This window comes from Rhinopithecus bieti, unplaced genomic scaffold (genome assembly GCF_001698545.2).
Source record: "Rhinopithecus bieti isolate Rb0 unplaced genomic scaffold, ASM169854v2 scaffold_10548, whole genome shotgun sequence".
Classification (NCBI taxonomy): Eukaryota; Metazoa; Chordata; class Mammalia; order Primates; family Cercopithecidae; genus Rhinopithecus; species Rhinopithecus bieti.
The window spans coordinates 1,043,493-1,069,802 of NW_016806834.1; the positions used below are offsets into that span (position 1 = coordinate 1,043,493).

Genomic DNA, 26,310 nt, shown 5'->3' on the forward strand with positions numbered 1-26,310 from the left:
CAAGGTGGGGCGTGATTTCTGCTTGGTCAGCGTGGACCTGCCAACTTCAGAAGCGTGTCCTGATCCATCCTGGAGCAGTGAAATCGCACTGACGTGGCCACACAGCCCCAGAGGATAAGGAACGTATTTGTATTGTATTGTATTGTATTGTATTGTATTGTATTGTATTGTATTGTATTGTATTGTATGTATTGTATTGTATGTATTGTATTGTATTGTATTGTATTGTATTGTATTGTATTGTATTGTATTGTATTTATTTTTTACTTATTTTTTTTGAGACAGGGTCTTACTCTGCTGCCCAGGTTGGAGTGCAGTGGCGCCATCTAGGCTCACTGCAACCTCCGCCTCCCAGGTTCAAGTGATTCTTCCGCCTCAGCCTCTCAAGTAGCTGGGATTACAGGCACGCGCCACCACAGCCCAGCTAATTTTTGTATTTTTAGTAGAGATAGGGTTTCACCATATTGGCCAAACTGGTCTTGAACTCCTGACCTCAAGTGATCCACCCACCTCAGCCTCCCAAAGTGCTGGGATTACAGGCATGAGCCACTGTGCCCAGCTGTTTGTTCGTTTATTTATTTTTGAGACAGAGGCTCACTGTCACCCAGGCTGGAGTTCAGTGGTGAAAAAAAAAAAAAAGAAGTCCAGGCACGGTGACTTACGCCTGTAATCCCAACACTCTGGGAGGCCGAGATGGGCAGATCACTTGAGGTCAGGAGTTCGAGACCAGCCTGGCCAACATGGTGAAATCCCATCTCTACCAAAAATATAAAAAATTAGCTGTGTGTGGTGACAGAGCCTGTAATCCCAGCTACTCGGGAGGCTGAGGCAGGAGTATTGCCTGAACTCGGGAGGTGGAGGTTGCAGTGAGCGGAGATTGTGCCACTGCACTCCAGCCTGGGTGACAAAGCAAGACTCCGTCTTAAAAAATAAAAGATAAATCACTCCCAATCTTAGTAGGCAATGTGTAATAGTGTCCCAGATGAACAAATACCACTCCTTTCTTGGACATATTTCTCTCTCTTTGGCACACCTTAGTCTCTTAGTTTTCACCTATTTTACATATGCTTACCTTTCTGTGATTGGCCACAGGGGGAGTCTTCATTTACATAGGGTGAATCATCACTTCAGCCCCAGATTGGTTCCAGGCCAAGTTGTTGAGCCAAGCCGTCACTTCTGCCTCCAATTGGTTCTTTACACTATCATACCTCTTTCTGAGTGGTGCTTTCTCCAAGATAGCCTGCAGGCCCGGTCAGCACACTCCTCCCCTTCCCAGTCCATAAGCCGCCCTCCTCACCCTTCCACTCAGCCTCATAGCTGGCAACCCTCTTTTGGGCCCCCTCTTTGCTGAGAGCTTTTCTGTTGCTTAATAAATCTGACTCTGGCTGGTCAGGAGTTCGAGACCAGCCTGGCCAACATGGTGAAACCCCATCTGTACTAAAAATACAAAAAATTAGCCTCCATGGCTCACACCTGTAATCCCAGCACTTTGGGAAGCCAAGACGGGCGGATCATGAGGTCAAGAGATCGAGACCATCCTGGCCAACATGGTGAAACCCCATTTCTACTAAAAATACAAAAATTAGCCCAGCGTGGTGGCAGGTGCCTGTAATCCCAGCTACCCAGGAGGCTGAGGCAGGAGAATCGCTTGTACCCAGGAGGTGGAAGGTGCAGTGAGCCAAGACTGTGCCACTGCACTCCAGCTTGGCAACAGAGTGAGACTCTATCTCAAAAAAAAAAAAAAAAAGAAAGAAATTAGCCGGGCGTGGTAGCAGGCACCTGTAGTTCTAGCTACTCAGGGCTGAGGCAGGAGAATCGCTTGAACCCGGAGGGCGGAGATTGCAGTGAGCCGAGATCGCGCCACTGCACTCCAGTTCGGGTGATAGAGTGAGACTCCGTCTCAAAGAAATAAAAAAGAAAGAAAGAAAAAAGAAAATCTTCTTGCCAATATATCCTTATTCCCCCAACTCCACAATCTCCTGGCTTCCCCCAGTACTCATAGAAGCTGGTAATAGGGAAAGGCAGGCTGTAAAGGGCAATGGTGATGAGCTCAGGCAGCACTGCTGTCTTCTTTACAAAAGCACATTAATGATGAGCCTGGAGAACGTATTAGATGTCAGGACGGCAAATACAGTTTTGGTTGTAACATGTCCGCTGTGCAAAACAAAATACATCCATTTAAGAGGCTTTCAACCGATAGTCCATGATCTCTCTGAAATTAGATGCAAAACTTGGTCTGTGTGTGCATTTTTCATGGTAGAGGGCCCATTGCTTTCGTCTGATTCATAACCTTAAAACGTCTTAAGGAAGAGGGTTAAGAACCCATAACCTGTTCAGTACAATGTTCCCTGAGGGTAAAAAGTTCCTCTGGCATCCAGCACTCCCGTGGGAGTCCATCAAAATTCCAGGGTTCACCGACTGCAGAACTATGGGGATGCAAATGCATTTGCAACTTCTTGGAAGGAAAGTACACACGGGAAACCAAGAAATACTAACAGGGAAAAAGCATTTTAGTTTAATGTGGTACAACTGCTGAGGTTTTGAGGCCTCCATCAAGAAGGAAAGAGCCCAGACTGCAGGTCTGTTGCGAGTGAGTGTGTCTGCAGGTTGTGTTAGGCATGTGGTGATTGTGATGGATGGGGGGTTATAGGAGCTTACAGCGAACTTCCATTACTCCTACCCATCATTTTCTAGTTATTTTATCATCCATTGATTCTTCTCTTCCGGCAGCTCTGAGAACCGTAGATTAAACTGAAACACAAAAGGGGAGGGCAAAAGAAAAGACAGTTCCAAAGGGAGATGAGCACCCGTTCTTTCATCCTGCGGTCCCTTTAAGAGAAAAATCTCTTGGGACCTGCAGTCCCAACCGACCCCAGTTTTAACCGAAACCCAACCCGGACTTCCCCCTCTTGACTCAAATAAGACCAATTTTGGATTTTCCCTCCCCTATTGACCAATCAGATTCTGTTACCAGGCAGACTTCAGCGCCCGCCGGTACGAGCCCGGCGCCTTCTGTCTCCGGGGTGGCAGCAGTGACCAATGACAGAGCAGGCCGCCCGTGTATCTAGGCAGATCGCGGCTGTTACAACCATTCAGAAAAAGGAAAATAAAGCAACGCACGAGCCGGCTGGGCCAGGACCTTGGGGCTGGGCCGGAGTGGAGGTGGCTACGAGGTAGTTTCTCTTTCTCCCTTACCTTTATTGTTGCTTGTGTTGGAAGGCGACTGTTCAGAGGTAGGGAGGGGGCAAGATGAGTTGGGAGGAGAGCAGAAAAAGACTGTAGCTGTATTTTCAACAGCTTCTTCACCCATGTGCACGTGCCCGGAATCTGGGACCCCATTCCCCTGCCGGGTTTCTGACGCCCAGCCCATGAGTTCCGCTACCCCGCCCCACCCCCCCTCCACTTTGCAGAAACCGGGGATTGAATGGAGGGGGAAGGGAAGGAGGTGGGGGCGCGCCTCTGGATGGGCTGTTGTGGGGATGACGTAGGGACCGGCGACGTGGGGAGGGGGAGCAGCGGGGGAAGTCGTGGAGAGATTAAGTAATGAGAACTTGGGCCCAGTTTTTTTTCCAAGCCTAGGAAGGCGGAATATGTTAGTATCCTTTCTGACCTCCCAAGCATATGCAATGGTGAGGAGTATTTTTGAGAATTAGAGAACTTTGTTTTGTGGCTGTTGTTGTTTTTGAGGGGGAGGAGGGCAGTATGGGGTCAGAGGCAGAAATGAAAATTTCTTGCTAACATGGATTCCCAATCTCCCTATCTCTTCCTTTACAGTTTTCCAGATTTAGGAGACTTCAAAAAGGTGGGGCAGATAGAATGGAGATGGCAAAGATCTCTTTGGGTATATATGGGCCTGGCGAAGTAATGGAATAATTTCTAATTTTCGGAGAAGGCAAGTGGTGAGAAAAAGACCACTGGGGAAATTCGGAGGCTTTGTTTCTGTTTCTCTGCCTTTCTGGGTAAAGAGATGAGGAGTGCCCTGGGGCCTTCAGCTGAAGGGAAGGCCAGTGTGAGTTACATCTTTATGCCTGTCCCTCTCAATTCTAGCCCTCATGCCGGGATGGCAGAAGATGAGCCTGATGCTAAGAGCCCCAAGACTGGGGGAAGGCCCCCTCCAGGTGGTGCTGAGGCTGGGGAACCTACCACCCTTCTTCAAAGGCTCCGAGGTACCATTTCGTAAGTACTGATCACATCTCCAAATCCTGTCCAAGACCTGAGTATAGATCCCTGCAGCACTTCACTTTGGCTGTAGATGAACTGCCTCTCAGCAAGGGCGTGGGAGCAGAGGGAGATTCTTGGCCATTGTAGCAATACTTGAGCACCTGCTGGGCATTTCAGCCCTTTTCCCTCCTTAGCAGTCAGATAAAGAGAGGGGGAAAACCTCGTGTGTGACCTCCAGCTTTCTCCTATTCCCCACAGCAAGGCCGTGCAGAACAAAGTAGAGGGAATCCTGGTAAGTGTGTTGGGGAAGAGGGCAATAGAGGGATGGAAATGCTGAGGGAGGAGGATGTGAGGATGATGGGCATCAACAAAACGTTGATGTGGGAGAGGTAGGGTCGTCTGTCTTGTCAGAAGATACTTGGCTTTGCAAATTTGCTGCCAGTTTGACTTTGTGCCTCTCACTTGATCTCTGTGAGCACTTGTGTAGAAGCGCAGCAGAGATGAATTCAGAGCTGATCTCCTCTACTCCCCTCCTCGCTGTGGTAGCCTACAGGGCTCCTCAGAGCACCTAGTGTCAAATAATTTTTTTTTTTTTTCTCCAGACGGAGTCTTGCTCTGTGGTCCAGGATGGAGTGCAGTGGTGCGATCTCGGCTCACTGCAAGCTCCACCTCTCGGGTTCATGCCATTCTCCTGTCTCAGCCTTCCCAGTGGCTGGGACTACAGGCGCCCGCCACCACTCCCGGCTAATTTTTTTTGTATTTTTAGTAGAGACGCGATTTCACTGTATTAGCCAGGATGGTCTCGATCTCCTGACCTTGTGAACCGCCCGCCTTGGCCTCCCAAAGTGCTGGGATTATAGGCGTGAGTCACCGCACCCAGCCTTGTCAAATAATTTCTAAGGTCCTTTTTCAGTCTGACACCCTCTAAGCCGGCTACACTTTGGGGTGGGAATCAGAGGGTCCTACATTGGGTCCTTCTTGGCCTCATTATTTCTCCTGCCTCTGTTCTGTCCTACCTCAGCAAGATGTGCAGAAATTTTCTGACAATGACAAGCTGTATCTCTACCTTCAGCTCCCCTCAGGACCCAGCACTGGAGACAAAAGGTAGGTTTGATGGTAGTTTTAGATGGCAGAGGTTCTGATTCTTAGAAAAAGTTTCACTGGGAAGGGGTGAGGTAAATAGGAAGACTCGTAACTGCCGTCCTTGATGAAGAGGTAAGGTCCCCACCCTGACTTGGTTTACCAGGGAAAGGTAGATTCTGGGTGAACTACTTTAGTCCAGCACTACTGAAGTGGTAGTTTGGGAAGAACCAGGACAACTGTTAGGGTCTTAGTAATGCTTGTTCCTTTTGTTTCTGTAGCTCAGAGCCAAGTACACTGAGCAATGAGGAGTACATGTATGCCTATAGGTGGATCCGCAACCACCTGGAAGAGCACACTGACACCTGTCTGCCAAAGCAAAGTGTTTATGATGCCTATCGGTGGGTGGAAGGGTGGGTGGTGGGGTGAGTGGATTGGTGGGCATAGGACCCCCTCACCCATGAAGAGCTTCCTGCCTTGATTAAAGCCTGCCTTCTTAAAGGGTTCCTCACACTTGATCCCTAGGGACCCTTCGAGCCTACCCATGGCCTCCTTCTCTGAGTATGTTCCCACTCTGCTCCCCTCTCTCTCAGGAAGTACTGTGAGAGTCTCGCCTGTTGCCGCCCACTCAGCACAGCCAACTTTGGCAAGATCATCAGAGAGATCTTCCCTGACATCAAAGCTCGAAGGCTTGGTGGCCGGGGCCAGTCCAAGTATCCTTGACTAGAGAGGTTGGGGGTGGAGGACCTGGGAGGAAGACTTAGGATGTGGAGACCCAGGAGTGGAACAGCTTAACTTGCTCAAGGGGTTTGGAGATCGCCATGTGTTGGCTGCTCTTTAACTTGCGTCAGATATTGCTACAGTGGCATACGAAGGAAGACCTTGGTGTCTATGCCACCCCTGCCTGGACTTGACCTAAAGGGTTCTGAGAGTGTAAGTACCAAATCACCCTCCAATTCTACTCTTCTCTCCCAGGTAAAAGGCAGAGGTCTTTGGGGCATGTTTTGAGGGCTAACAGCCTCAGTCATTATGTATGTAGCTTCTAGGTATGATGTTCCCTTCTGCCAACCCTGTAGCTGAGGGAGAGGATGAAGAGAACTTGTGGGCTTCTGCAGTGAGATAGGTAGAGGCTACTCCCGTCCCCAGTCTGGTCTCAGCTTTGGTCAATAGTCTTTGGTCACTTCAAGAGAGGGGACAAGGGTTATTTAATTTGGAGTGTGACTGGGCATGTCCTTCCCCACTTCAGCCAGAAATGGGCCCAGAAGTAACCCCAGCACCTCGAGATGAACTGGTGGAGGCAGCCTGTGCCCTGACCTGTGACTGGGCAGAGCGGATCCTGAAACGGTCCTTCAGTTCCATCGTTGAGGTCGCCCGCTTCCTGCTACAGCAGCATCTCATCTCTGCCCGATCTGCACATGCCCATGTGCTTAAGGCCATGGGGCTTGCTGGTGGGTGGACCCTCCCTTATGTCTCAGCAACCCTGACCCACTTGCAGCTTCAGTGGCCCTCCCACACACAGAATAGAGACACCTTGGATTTGCCCTCTCTTCCTGGAGACCCTTCTAAGACATGCTTTAGCACCCCATTTCCTGTCTCTACCAGTCAGTGAATCAGAATTGCCTCACTCCCCTATTCCTCAGTTTCTTCCTCACCTTCACTCTTACCTTTTTGGCACCTCTGCAGAAGAGGATGAACATGCACCTCGGGAACGGTCATCTAAACCAAAGAACGGTGTAGAGAACCCAGAGGGTTCACAAGCCCACAAGAAGCTGGAGAGACTGGCCCAGGTAAGGAAGTCAGTGGCCCTGACTTCGCTGTCCTGGGCTGGGGGTTTAGTATATCCTTTTCCTATTGGGTCCCATGCTTTTCCACTTCCTGTGCCTCTGGCGTCTGTGTTTCCTCCAGTATTCAGTCTTCACACTTTACTGTGTTCCTCTCTTTACCTTTTAGCCTCCTAAGGATCTGGAAGCCAGAACTGGGGCTGGCCCTCTCGCACGTGGAGAGCGGAAGAAGAGTGTAGTTGAGAGCTCAGCCCCAGGAGCCAATAACCTGCAGGTTAACGCCCTAGTGGCTCGGCTGCCTCTGCTCCTTCCCCGGGCCCCTCGCTCGCTTATTCCACCTATCGCAGTCTCTCCACCTATTCTGGCCCCCAGGCTTTCTTCAGGTGCCCTGAAAGTGGCTACACTGCCTCTCTCTAGTAGGGCCGGGGCACCCCCAGCAGCTGTACCCATCATTAACATGATCTTACCAACTGTTCCTGCTTTGCCTGGACCTGGACCTGGGCCTGGGCCTGGGCCTGGGCCTGGGCGAGCTCCACCTGGGGGACTCACTCAGCCCCGGGGCACAGAGAACAGAGAGGTAGGCATAGGTGGTGAACCAGGACCACATGACAAGGGTGTCAAGAGGACAGCTGAAGTACCTGTGAGTGAGGCCAGTGGGCAGGATCCACCAGCTAAAGCAGCAAAGCAGGATATAGAGGATACAGCAAGTGATGCCAAAAGGAAACGGGGGCGCCCTCGAAAAAAGTCAGGTGGTAGTGGGGAAAGGAATTCTACCCCTCAGAAGTCAGGGGCTGCCATGGACTCTGCCCAGTCCTCAAGGTTACCATGGGAGACATGGGGCTTAGGAGGGGAAGGCAACTCAGCTGGAGGGGCAGAAAGGCCAGGGCCAATGGGAGAGGCTGAAAAGAGGGCAGTGCTTGCCCAGGGTCAGGAAGATGGTACTGTTTCCAAAGGAGGAAGGGGCCCCAGTTCCCGGCATACCAAAGAAGCAGAAGATAAAATTCCCTTGGTCCCCTCAAAAGTGAGTGTCATCAGAGGCAGCAGAAGCCAAAAGGAGGCTTTTCCTTTGGCAAAGGGAGAGGTAGGCACTGCACCACAGCGTAATAAAGACTTAAAGGAGCATGTGCTTCAAAATTCCTTATCCCAGGAGCATAAAGACCCCAAAGCAACACCCCCATGATATAGGTCTGTGGGGAAGAGTGTTTGTATCCCTGCATTAACTTTGCCTAGTAGAGGCCCTTCTCTGCACTTGCTTCTCATTTGGCTATTCTTTTCCTAAGGAAGTCCATTCTCTTCTGTACAGACAGCTGAGTCACCCAGTCTACTTAGTACCTGGTTGCTGCCTCTGACCTTTTCAGCTTGATACCCTTGGCTTTAGTATAACCAATAAATCTCTAGTGACCTTACCTGTATTCCCTGTGCTATCCTGTGGGAAGGTAGGAATGGGCTATGATGAATGTATAGGCTAGGGATCTTTTGGTTTTAAATCACAGAAAACCTAATTCAAACTGGCTTAAAATAAAAAGGGTTTATTGGTTCATGTAACTGGAAAGTCCATAGGTAGTGCTCGCTCCAGGTGAAGCCTGACCCAGTAGCTCAGTATGTCTCTACCGGACTGATTTTTTTTCTCACTGTTGCATCTTCTGTAGGACCATCTTAAGTCTGGGCCACTTAATGGCTGCTAGCATTCCTGGGATTACACGTTTCCCCATTTATGTCCAATCAGAAAAAGAAGGCATCTCTGTACCAGAAATCTCAGCAAAAGCCGTAACATTCACACTGATTAGGCCTGGTCACATGTCCACCCCTGACCAATCATTGTGGCCAGGAGGATGGTACATGCTAATTTGCTTATTCTACACCATGGACTACACCTTTGGGGAAAAGGGTGGGGTCAGCTTCCCCAAAATCACATGGATTCCCCATGTGGAAACTAGGAGCATGCAGTTGCTTGGGTGGCCGCTGACACCAGGCTACTATTATTTTAGCTTGCTAAGTTGAGATCAGCTAGACCTGCTTTTTTTTCTCCTCAGTCTTGCATTTCCCTCAATACAAGCTATAGCCTCTTTCCTCTTGTTTCTAGTCTCAGAAGGAAGGAGAGGGAAGCCATTTTCCTGTAGGGACTCTCCAGTCTCATTTAGACGATAGTCCCTTTTTTTCTACCTCCATCTTAGAGATGGAGCTCCTTTTCCTGCTTCTTAATTTTTGTTTTCTCCTCATTCCTGCTTCCCTATTTCTCACCCTATTGCCAGTTCCACCAGCTAGCATGGAAGACTTCCTAGCCATTTCATTAAATCTATTCTGTAGCCACCAGGTGGCAGCATCTTGTCATACGTGTCAGGACTTAGGACTGCGGGGTTTAGGTTAGATGTCAGGGAAAGAGCTAGTTCTGTGGTCAGGCGGCACCAATGAGAAAGGAATGCAGACCCTCCAGATGTATCCTTGGGAAAAGCAGTAAACCAACTAATATTTATTGAAGACCTACTTTGTCCTCTACATAGGGTAGCTTCTGTCAGGGAATCTTGGTTCTTCCCCAAAAACACTGATTTTCTTTCAGGGAGACTTCATGTGTTCATCTATTTCCACCAGAGCAGATTTAAAGAAATTATAATATGTAATATTTGGTATCTATAAAGAGTATATCTAATGTGAATAAATTATGAAGCATACTAATGAGTACCTATGACCCATAACACAATTTATACATTAAAACATTTGAAATACCATTGTGTTTGTGTTCCTCCCTAGCCTGTCCCCTGCCTCTTCTTAGTGGTAACCACTGTCCTTAATTTTCATGTCTATCATCTACTATAGATTTTTTTAAACCGTATATGTATATATAATTTTAAAAATGTATTTAATTCTCCTTGTTTTTTAGCTTTACAGAATTTTTTTTTTTTTTTTTTTTTTTTTTTTTTTTGAGACACGGTCTCGCTCTGTCGTGCAGACTGTAGTGCAGTGGTGTGATCTCGGCTCACTGCTACCTCCACTTCCTGGGCTCAAGCAATCCTCCCACCTCACCCTCCCCAGTAGCTGTGACTACAGGTGCACGCCACCACGCCTGAAGTTTTGTATTTTTAGTAGAGATGGGGTTTCACCATGTTGCCCAGACTGGTCTGGAACTCCTGGGCTCAAGCCATCTGCCCTCCTTGGACTCCCAAAGTGCTGGGATTACAGGCATGAGCCACTATGCCCAGCTATGTTATACTCTTTTTTTTTTTTTTTGAGACGGAGTCTCGCTCTGCCGCCCAGGCTGGAGTGCAGTGGCCGGATCTCAGCTCACTGCAAGCTCCGCCTCCCGGGTTCACGCCATTCTCCTGCCTCAGTCTCCCGAGTAGCTGGGACTACAGGCACGCGCCACCTCGCCCGGCTAGTTTTTTGTATTTTTTAGTAGAGATGGGGTTTCACCGTGTTAGCCAGGATGGTCTCGATCTCCTGACCTCGTGATCCGCCCGTCTCAGCCTCCCAAAGTGCTGGGATTATAGGCTTGAGCCACCGCGCCCGGCCTGTTATACTCTAATAGTCCCCTGCAGTTTGCTTTTTCTCACTTACCATTGTTTCTAAGATTCATTCATGCTATTGTAGATAGCTATGATTCATTCATTTTCATCTGCATAATATTTTATCAAGTGCATAAACTACAAGTTATCCATTCACCTATCAATGGATATTTGGGATGTTTTCAGTATTTTGCTATTTCAAACTGCTGCTATGAACATTCTTGTATATGTTACTGCCTTTGTTTTCAGTAACATTTTTAAAGAGGCTTCTACACATGGGCCTTTGGTTTATATACCCTCTAAGTTGGGAACTGTTCCCTCTTGTCTTATTCTTTGGAAGAGTTTATATCAGATTGAAACAAATTATTCCTTGAAAGTTTGGTAAAACCTGTAAAGCTATCTGAGACTGATGTTTCTTTGTGGGAATAATTTTAACTACTGATTCCATTTCTTTAATAATTATAGACTATTTGGGCTTTCTATTCCTTCTTGAGTCAGCTTAGGTAAAGTATTATTCTAGGGTTTTGTGCATTTCATGTATTTTTTTTTAACACAAAGTTCATATATTTATTCTAGTTTCTTTTTTTTTTTTTGAGACAGAGTCTCGCTCTGCTGCCCAGGCTGGAGCGCAGTGGCACGATCTTAGCTCACTGTAACCTCTGCCTTCCGGGTTCAAGCAATTCTCCTGTCTCAGCCTCTGGAGTAGCTGGGATTACAGGCGTGTGCTACCAGGCCCAGCTAATTCTTGTATTTTCAGTAGAGAGGAGGTTTCACCATGTTGGCCAGGCTGGTCTTGAACTCCTGATCTCAAGTGATCCACCTGCCTTTGCCTCCCAAAGTGTTGAGATTACAGGCGTGAGCCACCGCTCTTGGCCTTGTTTCTTTTTTATCTCTGCTCTGTGGGTAAGCATATCTTCCTTTTCATTTCTGTTGTTTACTTGTGCCTCCTTTTTTGGTCTTGAGCAATTGCACCAGAAATTTATTTTACCATATATCTTCAGATGCTACTTTGAGCTTTGTTAATCCTCTCCCTTATGTATTTTTTTCCATTTCTTTAATTATGGATCTTATCTATAGTTATCTTTTTTATGCTTTCTTTAGGTTTAATTTTATATTCCTTTACAACATATTCATTTTGACACTTAGCCAATTAATTTTCAGGCTATCTTCTTTACTATTTTAAGTTTTTAATAACTTGTTTCTCTACATTTCACACGTTTTTCTGTGCTGTATTTTTTATTACCTTTATGACTTTTCTGACTCATGAACTATTTAGAAATGTTTTATAAACTTCCAAATATCTGGAGATTTAAAATTGTATCTTTTTGATACTGATTTTTAGCTTAATCATTTGTGTTCAGAGAATGCAGTGTCTATGACACCAATTCTTTGAAATGTGTTGGGATTGTTATTTTATATTCTGTAACTTACCTTGGATATCTAAATCTGTTTTGTTGTTTTCTCCTGCTCATGGTAGCTTGTTTACTTGTATATTTTATATTTGGTGGTTTTTGTTTTTTTGTTTTTGATTTTGAGATGGCGTCTCGCTCTGTCACCCATGCTGGAGTGCAGTGGTGCAGTCTCAGCCCACTGCAACCTCTGCCTCCTGGGTTCAAGGGATTCTCCTGCCTCAGCCTCCCAAGTAGCTGGGATTACAGGCACACGTCACCACACCTGGCTAATTTTGTATTTTTAGTAGAGACAGGGTTTCACAATATTGGCCAGGCTGGCCTTGAACTTCTGGCCTCAAGCGATCCACCTGCCACGGCCTCCCAAAGTGCTGGGATTACAGGTGTGAGGCAGTGTGCCTGGCCTATTTTATATTTTGGGGTTTTGAACTCATATTTTGTTTAATTTAATCTGTGGGAATCCTGAGGACCTTAATTAGGAATACTTCCCTCCAGAGAGGATTTGCATTTGCATAAACCTGGAACTATGTTAGCCCTTCAAGAGTCCAGGTTTAATTCAGGAGTTGCAGGTTTTTCTTCCCTTCCCTTGGCTTAGGCCCAAGGCTTAGACTATAATCACCATGCTGACACTGGCATTTGTCCTCAGGGCAAACCTACTTCTACTACTCCATGTTGCTCTTCCTTTATATAGGTTTCAACTTTTTTTTTTAATTTTTTTTTTTTGGTGGAGTCTCGCTCTGTCACTCAGGCTGGAGTGCAGTGGCGCGATGTCGGCTCACTGCAACCTCCATCTCCTGGGTTCACACCATTCTCCTGCTTCAGTCTTCTGAGTAGCTGGGACTACAGGTGCCTGCCACCATGCCCAGCTAATTTTTGGGTTTTTTTGTTTGTTTTTTTTTTTTTTTTGAGGCGGAGTCTCGCTCTGCGCCCGGACTGCAGGTACAGTGGCCAGAGTCTCAGCCACTGCAAGCTCCGCCTCCCGGGTTACACCATTCCTCCTGCCTCAAGCTACCGAGTAGCTGGGACTACGGCCGCCACCCCGCCCGGGCTAGCTTTTTTGTTTTTGTATTTTTAGTAGAGACGCGGTTCACCGTGTTAGCCAGGCTGGTCTCGATCCCGTGACGTCGTGATCCGCCCTTGTCTCGCCGCCAAAGTGCTGGGATTACAGGCTTGAGCCACCGCGCGCGGCGCATTTTTGGTATTTTTAAGTGGAGACAGGGTTTCACCGTGTTAGGCAGGATGGTCTCGATCTCCTGACCTCATGATCTGCCCACCTCGGCCTCCCAAAGTGCTGGGATTACAGGCATGAGCCACCGTGCCTGGCCTGTACTTTTTTTTTTTTAGTGATTTATCTTTCTAATGAACTCAGCAATGTGCTAAAAAGTGTGTTTGCTGTGAATTATCTAGAATCTAGTTGTATTTTAATGGGATAGCCCTTTCTCTTATCCATGCTGCCAGAAGTAGGAGTCCTTTCCTGTGGTTTTGATATTTTCCCTCTTGTTTTTTAAGTGTCAGGCATTTGTTAGAAGCTGGTTTACGCAGACCCCAACTTCAAACATTCTAGCTGGGGAGACGGACAAATAAATGATCACAGCACACTGTGAGTTATATAAGTAGTGAGCACAGAGTGCTAAGGGAGCCCAGAGAGAGATCATGTGTGTCGGGCAAGAATCAGAGATGACTTCCCTGTAGATGTGAGTAGGAGTTAGCTGCACAAGTCAAACTCACAAAGCAAGGACAAAACAACATAAGACATACTGTAAAACAAAAAGAACTAAGTCATAATACTCTACCGCATAAGAGCTGTAAATTCAGAGACATCAGCTTGGGCTTAGTAATTTGTGAAGGCTTCATGGAAAAGGCAGGTTTGAGTTAGGCCCTTAAGAGTGAGCTTGGATAGGCGAAAAAGAAGAGGACACTATAGGAAAAACAAGTGTAGGGATGTGGCATGGCAGTACAACCCAAAGAGACCTGTTAGGCAGATGTGATGTGTATGAACAATAGAAATAAACTAGAAGAAGGCTGGGCGTGGTGGTTCATCCCTGTAATCCCAGTACTTTGGGAGGCCGAGGCAAGAGAATCACTTGAACCCAGGAGTTAAAGCAACATAGTGAGACCCTGCCTCTACAAAAAAAGCTTTTTAAAATTAGCCAGGCATTGTGGTATGTGCCTATAGTCCCAGGTACTCAGGAGGCTGAGGTGGGAGGATCAATTGTGCCCAGGAGTTCAAGACTTCAGTGAGGCCGGGCATGTGACTCATGCCTCTAATCCCAGCACTTTGGGAGGCCAAGGCAGGCAGATCACTTGAGGTCAAGAGTTCGAGAGCAGCCTGACCAACAAGGTGAAACCTAAAAATGCAAAAATTAGCCGTGTGTGGTGCCAGGCACCTGTAATCCCAGCTACTCAGGAAGCTGAGGCTTGAGAATAGCTTGAACCCAGGAGGCTGAGGTTGCATTGAGCCCAGATGGCACCACTGCACTTCAGCCGGGGCAACGGAGTGAGACTCTGTCTTAAAAAAAAAAAAAAAAAAAAAAAAATGCCAGGCACAGTGGCTCATGCCTGTAATCCAGCACTTTGGGAGGCCAAGGCAGGCAGATAGCTGAGGTCAGGAGTTCAAGACCAGCCTGGTCAACATAGTGAAACCCCGTCTCTACTAAAAACACACAAAAAATTAGCCTGGCTTGGTGGGGGGCGCCTGTAATCACAGCTACTCGGGAGGCTGAGGCAGGAGAATCGCTTGAACGGGGGAGGCGGAGGTTGCAGTAAGCTGAGATTGCACCATTGTACTCCAGCCTGGGTGATAAGAGTGAAACTCCATCTCAAAAAAAAAAAAGACTGCAGTGAGCCCAGATGGTGCCACTACACTACAGCCTAGGTGACACAGCAAGACCCTGTCTCAATAATTAATTAAAGTAAAATAAACAGAATAAACAACCATTATAGTTATCTGTTGGTTGAGTAAATGAATGAATGAAAGGCATGAAGTTTGCATTAAAGGATGGAGGAACTGGAGTTAAAGGAATGAGCCAGGCAGCTGTTGCCATTATCCATGTGGAAGGAGATGAAGGACTGGACCACGATGCAGACAGATGAGAGGTAACAGGTATATGGTAAAATAAACCACTGGTGATAGAATAGATAGACGCATTCAAAGAAATATTGTCCTTACCGTGACTGAGATTGAGGATGAATCCATTCACTTTAGAATACCACAGCACTCAATGATTTTGAGATTTTAATGAGTGTTACAGGGTTTTAAAGTAACCTTTTCCACCCTATTTTAAAAATATGAAACAAGTTATTCTTCTGTAGTTTAAACAATCTTCAGTTTTTTAGATGAAGGCCTAAACTAAGATTTGGGGGAGTGCCACTTCCTCCCTACCATTCCTCACTCTTCTTCTTCTCCACAATTTCCCGTTCTCCACTCCCATTACCTTTTCCAGTTCTATCATTCATTTTAGTTCTATCATAAATTTGCTAGAATTTGAAATAACCTTTGCTATTAAACCAAGGCAAACACTATATGTGTAGTCTATGGCCTTAAATGAATGAATCTATTATTTATTTTTGTAGCTAATAATCAGCCTTCTTCAGAAATTAAAGCAAATGCTACATTCACACAGCATAATAAATGGGGGAATTAATGTCACTGTATATTTGTCTAAGTGTTTTACTTAATGTTGTGGTTTCTCAGTAGCACTACTTCTTCATCCAGAAACATCCTGCTGATTCCATCCTATGTGAAAAATCTGTTCAGCGTTTTATACGGAGAGTTGGCTGGATACAGATACATATATCTCACAGTATTTCTTAAGACATGCTCAGGTTGGCTGGGCATGGTGGCTCACCTGTAATCCCAGCACTCTGGGAGGCTGAGGCGAGCGGATCACCTGAGGTTAGGAGTTCAAGACCAGCCTGGCCAACATGGTAAAACCTCACCTCTATTAAAAATACAAAAGAAAAATTAGCCTGGCATGGTGGCGTGTGCCTGTAATCCCAGTTACTCGGGAGGCTGAGGCACGAGAATTGCTTCAACCTGGGAGGTGGAGGTTACAGTCAGCCGAGATCACGCCACTGCACTCTAGCCTGGGCGACATGAGGGAGAATCTATCTCAAAAAAAATGCTCAGGCTGGGTACAGTGGAGCCAGGCCTGTAATTCCAGCTACTTGGGAGGCTGAGGTGGGAGGATTACTTGAGCCTAGGAGCAACATGGCAAAACCCCATCTCTACAGGAAAATTAGCCAGACGTAGTGGTGTGCACCTGTAGACCCAGCTACTTGGGAGGCTGAAGTAGGGAGAGTGCTTGAGCCCAGGAGGTAGAGGCTGCAGTGAGCCAAGATGGCACCGCTGCACTCCAGCCTGGGTGACAAAGGAGCAAGACCCTGTCTAAAATAAAAAGAAAAGAAAAGAAAAGAAATGTTCATAAAGCCAGGCAACGGGCCATGCACGTGTAGCCCTAGCTACTTGGGAGGCTGAGGTGGGAGGACTGCCTGAGTCCAGGATTTCAAGGCTGAAGTGAACAATGATTGTGCCATTACACCCCAGCCTTAAGAGACAGAGCAAGACCTCATCTCTAAAAATAAAAAAGTTCATAGGGAGGCATTTGTTTACTGGAATAATCAGGCCAGACAGCGTGGCTCACACCTGTAATCCCAGCACTTTGGGAGGTGAGGCAGAGGATTGCTTGAGCCTAGGAGTTCGAGACCAGCCTCAGCAACATGGCGAGATCTCATCTCTACAAAAAAATACAAAAAATTAGCTGGGCATGGTGCTGTGTGCCTGTGGTTCCAGCTACTCAGGAGGCTGAGGTGGAAGGATCACTTGAGCCTGGGAGGTCAAGGCTGCAGTGAGCCGAGATGGCACCACTACATTCCAGCCTAGGTGACAGAGCGAGACCCTGTCTCAACAACAACAAACCCACAGTGACTTAACTATTCTGAAGCTGAGTTTCCATAAAATGGAATAAAATCTGTTTCATTTGCTTGTAATGAGGAATAAATGAGTTAATGTTTGTATTCATACACAGCAGGGGCTCAAGCAATAACTGCTGGCTTCTTTTCATTACCCTGAAAAAAAAGCCTATGTATCTAAGTATCCACATATTGTTCAGAAAAAAAATTCACTCTCATAAAAGTTTCTTTAACTCAAGGGTGTTTAAAATATAACTGGAGGCTAGGCGCGGACCTGTAATCCCAGCACTTTGGGAGGCTGAGGCGGGCAGATCTCAAGTCCAGGAGTTTGAGACCAGCCTGGCCAACATGGTGAAACCCTGTCTCTACTAAAAATACAAAAATTAGCTGGGAGTGGTGGCTCATGCCTGTAATTGCAGCTACTCGGGAGGCTGAGGCAGGAGAATTGCTTGAACCTGGGAGGCAGAGGTTGCAGTGAGTCAAGATTGTACCATTGCACTCTAGCCTGGGCAACAGAGTGAGACTCTGTCCTAAAAAAAAAAAAAAAGATATAACTAGAGTCGTATTTTACTGACTTTTGAATAAGCCAACTTCTTTCCCCAGTTTGTAAACAAGACAAATAAATGACATTATCTTACTCTGTTGGTAATTTCCTGCCCTCCCCACACCTCAATGTGCAAAACATACATACCTTCCTACCAAAGCTAGAGGCTCCATGTGTACACAGGATAGCATAGGTTCCCATAGGGTCACCCACCATCCAAGTGCAAAACCATCTACACCTATAGTGGCTCCTTGGGATCTTACATAGAGGTAAGTGATTTTTTTTTTTAATCAAAAGATAATTTTCTAAAATAGGTTCAGTGAAGTGAGAAATTTTAGAGCATATCACAAATGTTAAGCTTTTAATTTAATTTAATTTTTATTTTGAGACAGAGTCTCACTCTGTCACCCAGGCTGGAGTGCAGTGATGCAATCTCGGCTCACTGCAACCTCTGCCTCCTGGTTTTAAACAATTCTCCCTGCCTCAGCCTCCTGAGTATCTGGGATTACAGGCACCCACCACCAGGCCTGGCTAATTTTTGTATTTTTTTTTTTTTTAAGTAGAGACAGGGTTTTGCCGTGTTGGCCAGGCTGGTCTTGAACTCTTGACCTCAGGTGATCCACCCACCTCAGCCTCCCAATGTGCTAGGATTACAGGCATGAGCCACCATTCCCAGCCACAAATGTTATGCTTTTAAATTTAACATGAGGGGAAAGAATAGCATTCAGTTTTACAATTTGACAACTAAGGAGACCGAGGAGAAAAAAGACAAATGTGGGGAAGGAAAACATAACTTAGTCAAAATATTTATTTAAAAACCATTTTTGGCTGGGCGTGGTGGCTCATGCCTATAATCCCAGCACTTTGGGAGGATGAGGTAGGTGGATCACTTGAGGTCAGGAGTTTGAGACCAGCCTGGCCAACATGGTAAAACACTGTCTCTACGAAAAATACAAAAATTAGCCAGGTGTGGTGGTGGGTGACTGTAATCCCAGCTACTTAGGAAGCTGAGGCAAGAGAATGGCTCCAACCCGGGAGATGGAGTTGGCAGTGAGCTGAAATGGCGCCACTGCATTCTAGCCTGGGCAACAGAGTGAGACTCCGTCTCAATTTAAAAAAAAAAAGAAAAGAAAATATATATATATACACATATATATATTTTAACTAAATCATTTTCGAAAAATAACTATATTTTCCAAAACAAGAAAAAAAATCAGTGAGACAATTGGCATTGTTTTTAAAGGGGGAAATTTCTTTCATGTCAGACGGTTCTCATATCTGCTTCTGCATTCAATCTGTGTGTGTGTGTGTGTGTGTGTGTGTGTGTGTATGTGTGCGTGTAAGAGTCTTACTCTGTCACCCAGGCTGGAGTGCAGTGGCATGACTGCAGCTCACTGCAACCTCCACCTCCCAGGTTCAAGCAATTCTTCTGCCTAAGTCTTTCCACAGATGCACACCACCACGCCTAGCTAATTTTTGTGATTTTTGGTAGAGACACAGTGGCTCACACCTATAATCCCAGCATTTTGGGAGGCCAAGGTGGGCAGATCATCTGAGGTCGGAAGTTCGAGACCAGCCTGGGCAACATGGTGAAACCCTGTCTCTACTAAAGATACAAAAATTAGCTGGGTGTGGTGCTGTGCATCTGTAATCCCAGCACTTTGGGAGGCCGAGGCAGGCGGATCACTCGAGACCAGCCTGGCCAACATAGTGAAACCCTGTCTCTACTAAAAATACAAAAATTAGCTGGGTGTGGTGGCGTGCACCTGTAATCCCAGCTACTTGGGAGGCTAAGGCACGACAATCGCTTGAACTCGGGAGGCAGAGTTTGCAGTTAGCTGAGATCACACCACTGCACTCCAGCCTGGGCAACAAAGCAAGACCCTGTCTCAGAAAAAAACAAAAACAAAAAACAGAAGATGATAAAAAAACAAAACAAACAAACAAACAAAAACCTCCAGAAAAAGGCAGAAAGACAGTCATAAAAGGATGCAAAGAAATTTACACATATGGGACTGGCACAGTGGCTCACGCCTGTAATCCCAGCACTTTGGGAGGCCGAGGCGGGTGGATCACAAATTCAAGAGATCAAGACAATCCTGGCCAACATGATGAAACCCTGTCTCTACTAAAAATACAAAAATTAGCTGGGCATGGCAACGCATGCCTGTAATCCCAGCTACTTAGGAGGCTGAGGCAGGAGAATCACTTGAACCCAGGAGGCGGAGGATCCCTTCAGCCAAGATCGCGCCACTGCACTCCAGCCTGGGTGACAGAGCGAGACTCTGCAAAGGAAGGAAGGAGGGAGGAAGGGAAGGAAGGGAGGGAGGGAGGAAGAAGGGGGAGGGAGGGAAGGGAAGAATTTACACATATGAACCCTTAGAGCTATAAATAGGAAACTTAAACTCTTCTATTTATGTTTGTGTGTGTGTGTGTATTTTTAGTGGGGTGGTCTATAGCTGACTAGCTATAAAAAGTTCCTGCTTCAAATTTGAACAGAGATGTTCCTGAAATTTTTTCTGTCATTGGAAAATAAGAAAAATTCCTACTATAAAAAAGGTTGTCACATGTCTTTCTACAGTGTTTCAAAAGGTTAGTCTTGTGGCTGTTTGGAAAGCTATCCCTTGAGGGGATACATGACATTTTAAACTCTAGGCTAAAGCAGGGTCATCGCCTCATGATATTTGCGGGACAGCTGATTGGAAACTGGCCAAGAGCTAGTGGGCCTAACATGTGGACTGCTGATTCCCCCCACTCCAGACCAGTGGTGAGAATTGTTGTTGTTGTTGTTTTGAGATGGAGTCTCGCTCTGTTGCCCAGGCTGGAGTGCAATGGTGCAGTCTTGGCTCACTGCAACCTCCGCCTCTCAGGTTTAAGTGATCCTTCTGCCTCACCCTCCCGAGTAGCTGGGATTACAGGCATGCGCCACTATGCCCAGCTAACTTTTGTATTTTAGTAGAGATGGGGTTTCACCATGTCAGTCAGGCTGGTCTCAAACTCCTGACCTTGGTTGATCCACCCACCTTGGCTTCCCAAAGTGCTGGGATTACAGGTGTTGAGCCACCATGCCAGGCCGATAATTTTTTATTTTTTTTGAGACAGGGTCTCACTCCATTGTTCAGGCTGGAGTGCAGTGCTGGGATTACAGGCGTGAGCCACCATGCCAGGCCGATAATTTTTTATTTTGTTTGAGACAGGGTCTCACTCCATTGTCCAGGCTGGAGTGCAGTGGCATGATCTTGGCTCACTGCAGCCTCTGTCTCCCAGGCTCAAGTGATCCTCCTACCTCAGCCTCCTAAGTAGCTGGGACTACAGGTGCATGCCACCATGCTAGCTAGGCTAATTTTTATATTTTGTAGAGACGTGGTTTCACCATGTTGCCCAGGCTGGTCTCAAACCCCTGAGCTCAAGCAGTCCGCCCACCTCAGCCTCCCAAAGTGCTGGGATTAGAGGTGTGAGCCACTGTGCCCAGCCGACAAATTTAAACTATCTTTGGCACTCTTGTCCCCATTCTTTGTTCATCTATCATACTGTACTCCCACTTTAACCTAGCTTGTCTGCTTGCCCTCTCCTCATGATAATGAACAAATTCCCATTTCTATTCTTCAACATACAATTTTTTTGCTTTCAGAATGTTCACTCGTCTTTTAATTTGCTGGGTTATATCCAATATCTATTCTAAGACCTGACTCACAATATTTCTAAGAAGCCTTCCATTCATTCATTTACCATATACTGATGTGTTTGTGTGTGTGTGTGTCCATACACATATAGGCCTTCCAAATTAACTTAAACTCTACTATGTTCCTTCAACAATTAGGTTAGGTACCCCATTTGTTCTGTTGTACATTCTGCATGTTTTACACAGGCATTTTCAAGCTATTACACTTTATTCTGCCTTCCAATTAAACATTGTAGTAGTGAATCTTTCATCATCTATCCTGTATGATTGTCCCAATAATTAATAATAAAGTATTATAGTAGCAACTTGTACTCTCTTGATCCTCACAAAACCCTGTAATGGGCTAATATTACTTCATCCATATGTCTTCTTTGTAGACATAGAAACTGAGGTTCAAAGAGGTTACATTAGTTATTCCAAATCAAACAGCTTGTAAGTGGCAGGGAAGATGACATTCAAGACCCGGGCTCAAATAACTAGCCTCAATGTATTATGTAAGGCCCTAATGAGGGGCATTGAATATTAAGTAAAGCCCTAGGAAAGACGCTGAGACAGAGGTTCTGAGGACAAAGAGGGCTCTAAATCAACAATGTTAACCGAAAAATACACAAAGCTGGCTGGGTGAGGTGACTCGGGCCTATAATCCCAGCACTTTGGTACCTGAGGTCGGCAGATTGCTTGAGGCTAGCAGTTCGAGACCAGCGTGGGCAACATAGCAAGACCCTGTCTTTACAAAACAAACAAACGAAAATTACGCAAAAGCAACACCAGAGGCCTTTTGCATGGCGTGTTTTTGTTTATTTGTTTCGCCTAATATGGCTTCGTTTTGTTTGGAAGAAGGGATTGTGCCCTCCAAGCCTTTGTCATTTCACTCACCTCTCCCAACCTGGCCCTGTCCAGCCCCTCCCAGGAAGGCTCGGCGTATGGATGCTGGAGGTCACAGGCTGCCCAGGCTGGTGGTGACCTCGGAGGCAGAACCACGGCCTCGAGTCGGGCCTCTCTAACGGCGAAAGACTGACGCGGTCGGACCGCGCCATTCCCGAAACGTTAAGGGGTTTAACCTCCGCATCGTCCTCAAAGATGAGTAGGAAAAGGGCTGTGAGGGAGAACTTCTTCCCCGTCCGCCGTCTTCCTGCTCGCCCTTCTGGAAACCCAGCGTCCATCCCACGGCCTGATTTACTAAGGGAGTCTTGTAGCGTAGGGGATGGGGAAAAGTCATTGATTACGGTAATTTGGTTGGTTACTCAAACGGTCATTTACATATAATTTGCATGTTAATATAATTTTGGAAGTATGCATATGTCCATACTTCTCTAACAGGGCACCCACGCCCGCCAGCTCACCCTACTTATGCAGCAAATTTTATTTCTCTCGGCTTCTTTAGCCTCGCAAACACTATCGCTTAGGCCCGCTTCCTAAAGATTGTCCCCTCCTCCCACCCGTAAGCTCCTCCCTTCGCCCTCTCTCCCTCGCGAGCTTCCAAACATCTTTTCCCCGTCCCCTTTTCTATTTCTGAACAGGCATGTTCCGGGCAGCTCATCCGACTCCTTAGATTACTATGGGATCGGTAGGGTCCTGAGCGTTGGAGAAGCAGGAAAGCGTATCCTGGGAAGAAGGGCTTGGCTTGGACTCAGGAGAAGAATACTACATCGAGACCTGCTGGGGAATTTTATTTTATTTTATTTTATTTTATTTTATTTTTTTGGTCGTGGTTGTACTGAGGAAGGAAGAGGAGGTTGTGTGGCCCGGTCGAACTTGTGGCAGCCTGAAGGCCCCCTCAGGCGGCGACGCGGGCAGCCCCGCAGCCGGGGCCTGGTGCAGCAGCTGCGGCCGCTGTCAGGGAAGCGCAGGCGGCCAATGGAACCCGGGAGCGGTCGCTGCTGCTGAGGCGGCGGTGTCGGCAGTCCGACCGCGACTGCCCGCACCCCCTCCGCGGGGGTCCCCCAGAGGTAAGCTACTCCTCCTCCATGAGTCACCTTTGCCCTGTTGGGAGGGTGGTCGCTCTCCCACCCTGTCCCGCACAGTCTTGTCCACCTGAGTTCGACTACGAAACTGTCCTCCTGGTGTCAACTGCACCCCGGGTTCCTTCTCCACCCTTTCCTCTCAGGCCTGGGGTCTTCCTCCGCTTTTTGGCTTCCTCTTCTATTAGCTCCTCCCTCTGCCTCGGGGATTCCCCCCTCCCTTACTCTTATCCCTGTTGCCTACATCTCGAATTATTCTTTTTTTAAGTCATGAACCCTTTCCACATCAGACGACTCCCATAGGCCCATCCTTGTCCTTCCTCGTCGTCTCTGCCCCTGCCCCAAACCTATTCCATGGACTCCACCTTTATCTCTTTTCCTGGTTTGCCCTTTTCTTCCGATGTTCCTGTGCAACTCCAGCACTGGATTCCCATTTCCCTGAGCTAAAGATTGTATCCCTGTCTTCCTGTGCTGCTTCTGATTCCATTACTTCACCGTCACCCACCCACCCAGCCAGCTCCTGGCTTCCAAGAATTGCCCGTTCCCTTCTCCTCAAGGGATCTCGGGCCCTTGTCATCAATCCCAAAGTACCATTTATATTCTTACTTTGAACCTAGTCCTCACCCTTCTCTGGGATGCATTATGATCCCTACCCTTAACTTTCTTTAGCTTCTCTTTGTCCCTCCTCAATCACCCAACCTTCTAGAGGTTTCTGTCTGTAGGGGAGAGGTTTGACAGTGCCCTTCCCATTCAGGATTTCTAACTTTGACACCTCCCTCGAGTTTCAAGGATTTTGCTGATCCTTGTGACATTTGGCTCTGTTTTTCCCGTGGTCTTCTTGCGTTCTCTGTCACACTCTTTATCTCCACATACCACTTATTTCAGGATCAACTAAACCTTGAACTAAGAAGAAAAATGTGTTGTGAACAGGGGGAGCCTCAGCTGCCTCAGGCCGTTCAGGACAGAAGGGTGTTTCTGAAGGCCGGAGCAAGTTTTGAAGAAGTCCCTATCAGATTACACTTGGTTGACTACTCCGGAGCAGCCACTAGGAGGGATGAACAGGCCTGCGTGGAAATGGAATGAGATTGTGAGAAATCTTGTTTCAGATTATTTAATTTTAGGCTTTTGTTAAAGGAATCACAGAATAGAGTGCCTTCCCACCCCTGTCCAGATCCATGAGGAATCAGTTTACTCTTGTGGTTTACTAGAATAGTTTTGGTTGGGGTTCCATAAGAACTCAGGCCTGGAGTGGGGTAAGGGTGTGACTGGAAAAAGGAACATGAGACAATGGAAAGAGCTTATACATTCAGAATCAGGACTCCTGGGTTCAGCATGTGACTTCCTCACTTGACCTCTAAAGCGATCCTTTTGGAAAGTGGCCCACTCTCTATAGGCATCAGTGCAGTAATAAGTTGGTAGCAGGACGTGGGTTGGGGGGAAAAATCAGATTTGGTTTATTTGTTTACAAAACATTTTGGGTTCCTCAGGCAAAAGGTATTTATTAGTGGTTTAGTCATCTAGAGAATTTTCCTTCACCTTGATCTTTGTCGGATGTTTCTAGTCCACAACCAGGGGTGTAAGTCACTTTGAAAGACAAGCTCCAGGCCTGCTTCTTTCATCTGCTTTGCTTTTTCGCCCAGTGCATTAAGTGGCTGATTTTCTGTGCTGTTCCTCTTGTACTTGATCCATAACTCCAGATTCTATAGGTGGAAAGTATGTTTGTGGGAAAGCACTTCGAGGAAACTGGCTGGAAAAGAGAACTTGGAGTGAACTGAGACTTAGGCAACTAGTTGCTGTCATGTCTCTCTCAGCCTGTGATAGTGAAAGGGCACATAAGATTCCATTCAGTTTCTGATTCTAGGCCTGTTTGGGAGTAGTTATGTCATCTTATCCCACTTCCTTTCTCTTCCTTGTTGTTAGCCATGGTACAATCTCCTCATAATTCCCCTTATTAGAAGAAGCTTTCCTGCTGGGCGCAGTGGCTCACGCCTGTAGTCCCAGCATTTTGGGAGGCTGAGGCAGGCAGATCACCCGAGGTCAGGAGTTCGAGACCAGCCTGTCCAACATGGTGAAACCCCGTCTCTACTAAAAATACAAAAAATTAGCCAGGCATGGTGGTGGGCTTCTGTAATCCCAGCTACTCAGGAGGCTGAGGCAGGATAATTACTTGAATCCAGGAGGCGGAGATTGCAGTGAGCCGAGGTCACGCCACTGCACTCCAGCCTGGGTGACTGAGTGAAACTCTGCCTCGGGGGGAAAAAAAAAGAAAAAAGGAGAAGCTTTCCTCCTTGGAAGCATCTCCAACCAGAAATCATATTTCCTCTCGTTTCCCTGCTTTCTTCTTAGAGTTGGGTCCACACTCCATGAGAATGCTGAACACCATGCAAAGCAGCAAATTGAGATTCCTTGATTTGGGGAAGAGATTTGGGAGGAACCCTTCAATAATTGGCATGGGACAAGAGGGGACCCAGTCCAAGTGTATTTGGGACCCGCAGTAGGGAGGAACAATTCAGAGAGAGGTGAGTGCGCAGGCTGCTTTCTTTGCCATCTATCTGTTTCAGTAGTGGCTCCCAGAGCTGGCTTGGGCTGTCCGGCTGGAATCTGCTTATACCAGCTCCATGGCTCTGCACAGAGTTCTCAGCCTGAATCAATATTGACTTAACTACCATGAGACCACTGCCTTCCCTACCCTCCTGCTAGTTGCTTGAGAATGCCCTCTCCTCTAATGCCCACACTCTCTGGGGCCTTGTGTCAGCATTTACCTGGATCCTGGTAGGGCTGGAGCTGGCTTGACTGCCGGGCCCTGAGTTTCTGTAAGGAAAAAGGAGTGCTCAATCTCTACCTTTACCATTGAGGTCAAAGGGGAGAGATGAGACATCCTTAAAGGAAGGTTTGAATTAGACCTTAAAACTTGAGGAGGTACTCCTCAACAGCAGAACAGGCAGCCAAAGATGATATGGAGTCTCTTTTGAGGAGCAACCTCTCTTTAAAAATTATTTTTGGGGCCGGGCGCGGTGGCTCAAGCCTGTAATCCCAGCACTTTGGGAGGCGGATGGGCGGATCACCGAGGTCAGTGAAGATCGAGACATTCCTGGCTAACCACGGTGAAACCTCGATCTTCTACTAAAATACAAAAACTAGCGGGGCGAGGTGGCGGGCGCCTGTAAGTCCAGCTTACTCCGGAGGCTGAGGCAGGAGAATGGCATAAACCAGAGGCGGAGGCTTGCAGTGAGCTGAGATCCGGCCCTGCATCCAGCCGGTGACAGAGCAAGACTCCGTTC

At 47.0% G+C, this 26,310-nt stretch overlaps 3 protein-coding genes across 22 annotated transcripts in view; 2 read left to right on the plus strand and 1 right to left on the minus strand.

Moving 5' to 3' along the window:
* Positions 1 to 2,489: 2,489 nt before the first annotated feature.
* On the minus strand, positions 2,490 to 22,323 carry LOC108533235 (uncharacterized). Of its 2 annotated transcripts, none has more exons than XR_001886689.1 (2): positions 3,196 to 3,422; positions 2,490 to 2,751 (listed from the first exon to the last, which is right to left on the minus strand). XR_001886689.1 is itself a non-coding variant. In XM_017877707.1 (2 exons), exons 1-2 carry the CDS (start codon positions 22,229 to 22,231, stop codon positions 2,703 to 2,705), a joined length of 336 nt encoding a protein of 111 aa, XP_017733196.1. In that variant the 5' UTR covers positions 22,232 to 22,323; the 3' UTR covers positions 2,490 to 2,702. The 2 variants fall into 2 exon arrangements, 1 of the variants encoding a protein (XP_017733196.1); XM_017877707.1 differs by lacking the exon at positions 3,196 to 3,422 and adding an exon at positions 21,945 to 22,323.
* RFX5 (regulatory factor X5) lies at positions 2,999 to 9,748 on the plus strand. 8 transcript variants are annotated; one of them, XM_017877698.1, is made up of 11 exons: positions 2,999 to 3,173; positions 3,775 to 3,892; positions 4,048 to 4,176; positions 4,420 to 4,453; positions 5,183 to 5,265; positions 5,523 to 5,642; positions 5,835 to 5,954; positions 6,093 to 6,174; positions 6,488 to 6,689; positions 6,925 to 7,028; positions 7,192 to 9,748. In XM_017877698.1, exons 3-11 carry the CDS (start codon positions 4,061 to 4,063, stop codon positions 8,200 to 8,202), a joined length of 1,872 nt encoding a protein of 623 aa, XP_017733187.1. In that variant the 5' UTR covers positions 2,999 to 3,173; positions 3,775 to 3,892; positions 4,048 to 4,060; the 3' UTR covers positions 8,203 to 9,748. The 8 variants fall into 8 exon arrangements, with proteins under 8 accessions (XP_017733187.1, XP_017733188.1, XP_017733192.1 ...); XM_017877699.1 differs by having other exon boundaries at positions 3,046 to 3,173; positions 3,775 to 3,899; XM_017877703.1 differs by having other exon boundaries at positions 3,047 to 3,173; positions 3,775 to 3,802.
* A 60-nt stretch (positions 22,324 to 22,383) lies between the features above and the next one.
* Positions 22,384 to 26,310, plus strand: part of PI4KB (phosphatidylinositol 4-kinase beta) — a 41,375-nt gene continuing 37,448 nt past the window's right edge. Inside the window, exons 1-3 of one of the 12 annotated variants that reach the window (XM_017877688.1) lie at positions 22,387 to 23,017; positions 23,915 to 24,116; positions 25,376 to 25,548. Coding sequence is in view for 6 of the 12 variants with exons in the window: in XM_017877696.1 (XP_017733185.1) it covers positions 24,109 to 24,116 (8 nt within the window). In the remaining 6 variants the exon portion in view is untranslated. Of the gene's footprint in view, positions 23,018 to 23,914; positions 24,117 to 25,375; positions 25,549 to 26,310 lie in introns of all 12 variants that reach the window. The other 11 variants (XM_017877695.1, XM_017877696.1, XM_017877685.1 and 8 more) reach the window with 11 other exon arrangements.

Excerpts from the sequence above, each read along its gene's own strand:
- RFX5 (XM_017877698.1), top strand. The coding sequence starts at position 4,061 with ATGGCAGAAGATGAGCCTGATGCTAAGAGCCCCAAGACTGGGGGAAGG. Across the intron at positions 5,266-5,522 it reads CCCAGCACTGGAGACAAAAG|CTCAGAGCCAAGTACACTGA; the intron begins GTAGGTTTGATG and ends TTGTTTCTGTAG. Across the intron at positions 6,175-6,487 it reads ACCTAAAGGGTTCTGAGAGT|CCAGAAATGGGCCCAGAAGT; the intron begins GTAAGTACCAAA and ends TCCCCACTTCAG.
- LOC108533235 (XM_017877707.1), bottom strand. The coding sequence starts at position 22,231 with ATGGACGCTGGGTTTCCAGAAGGGCGAGCAGGAAGACGGCGGACGGGG. Across the intron at positions 2,752-21,944 it reads ACAGGGCCAGGTTGGGAGAG|TTTAATCTACGGTTCTCAGA; the intron begins GTGAGTGAAATG and ends TTTGTGTTTCAG.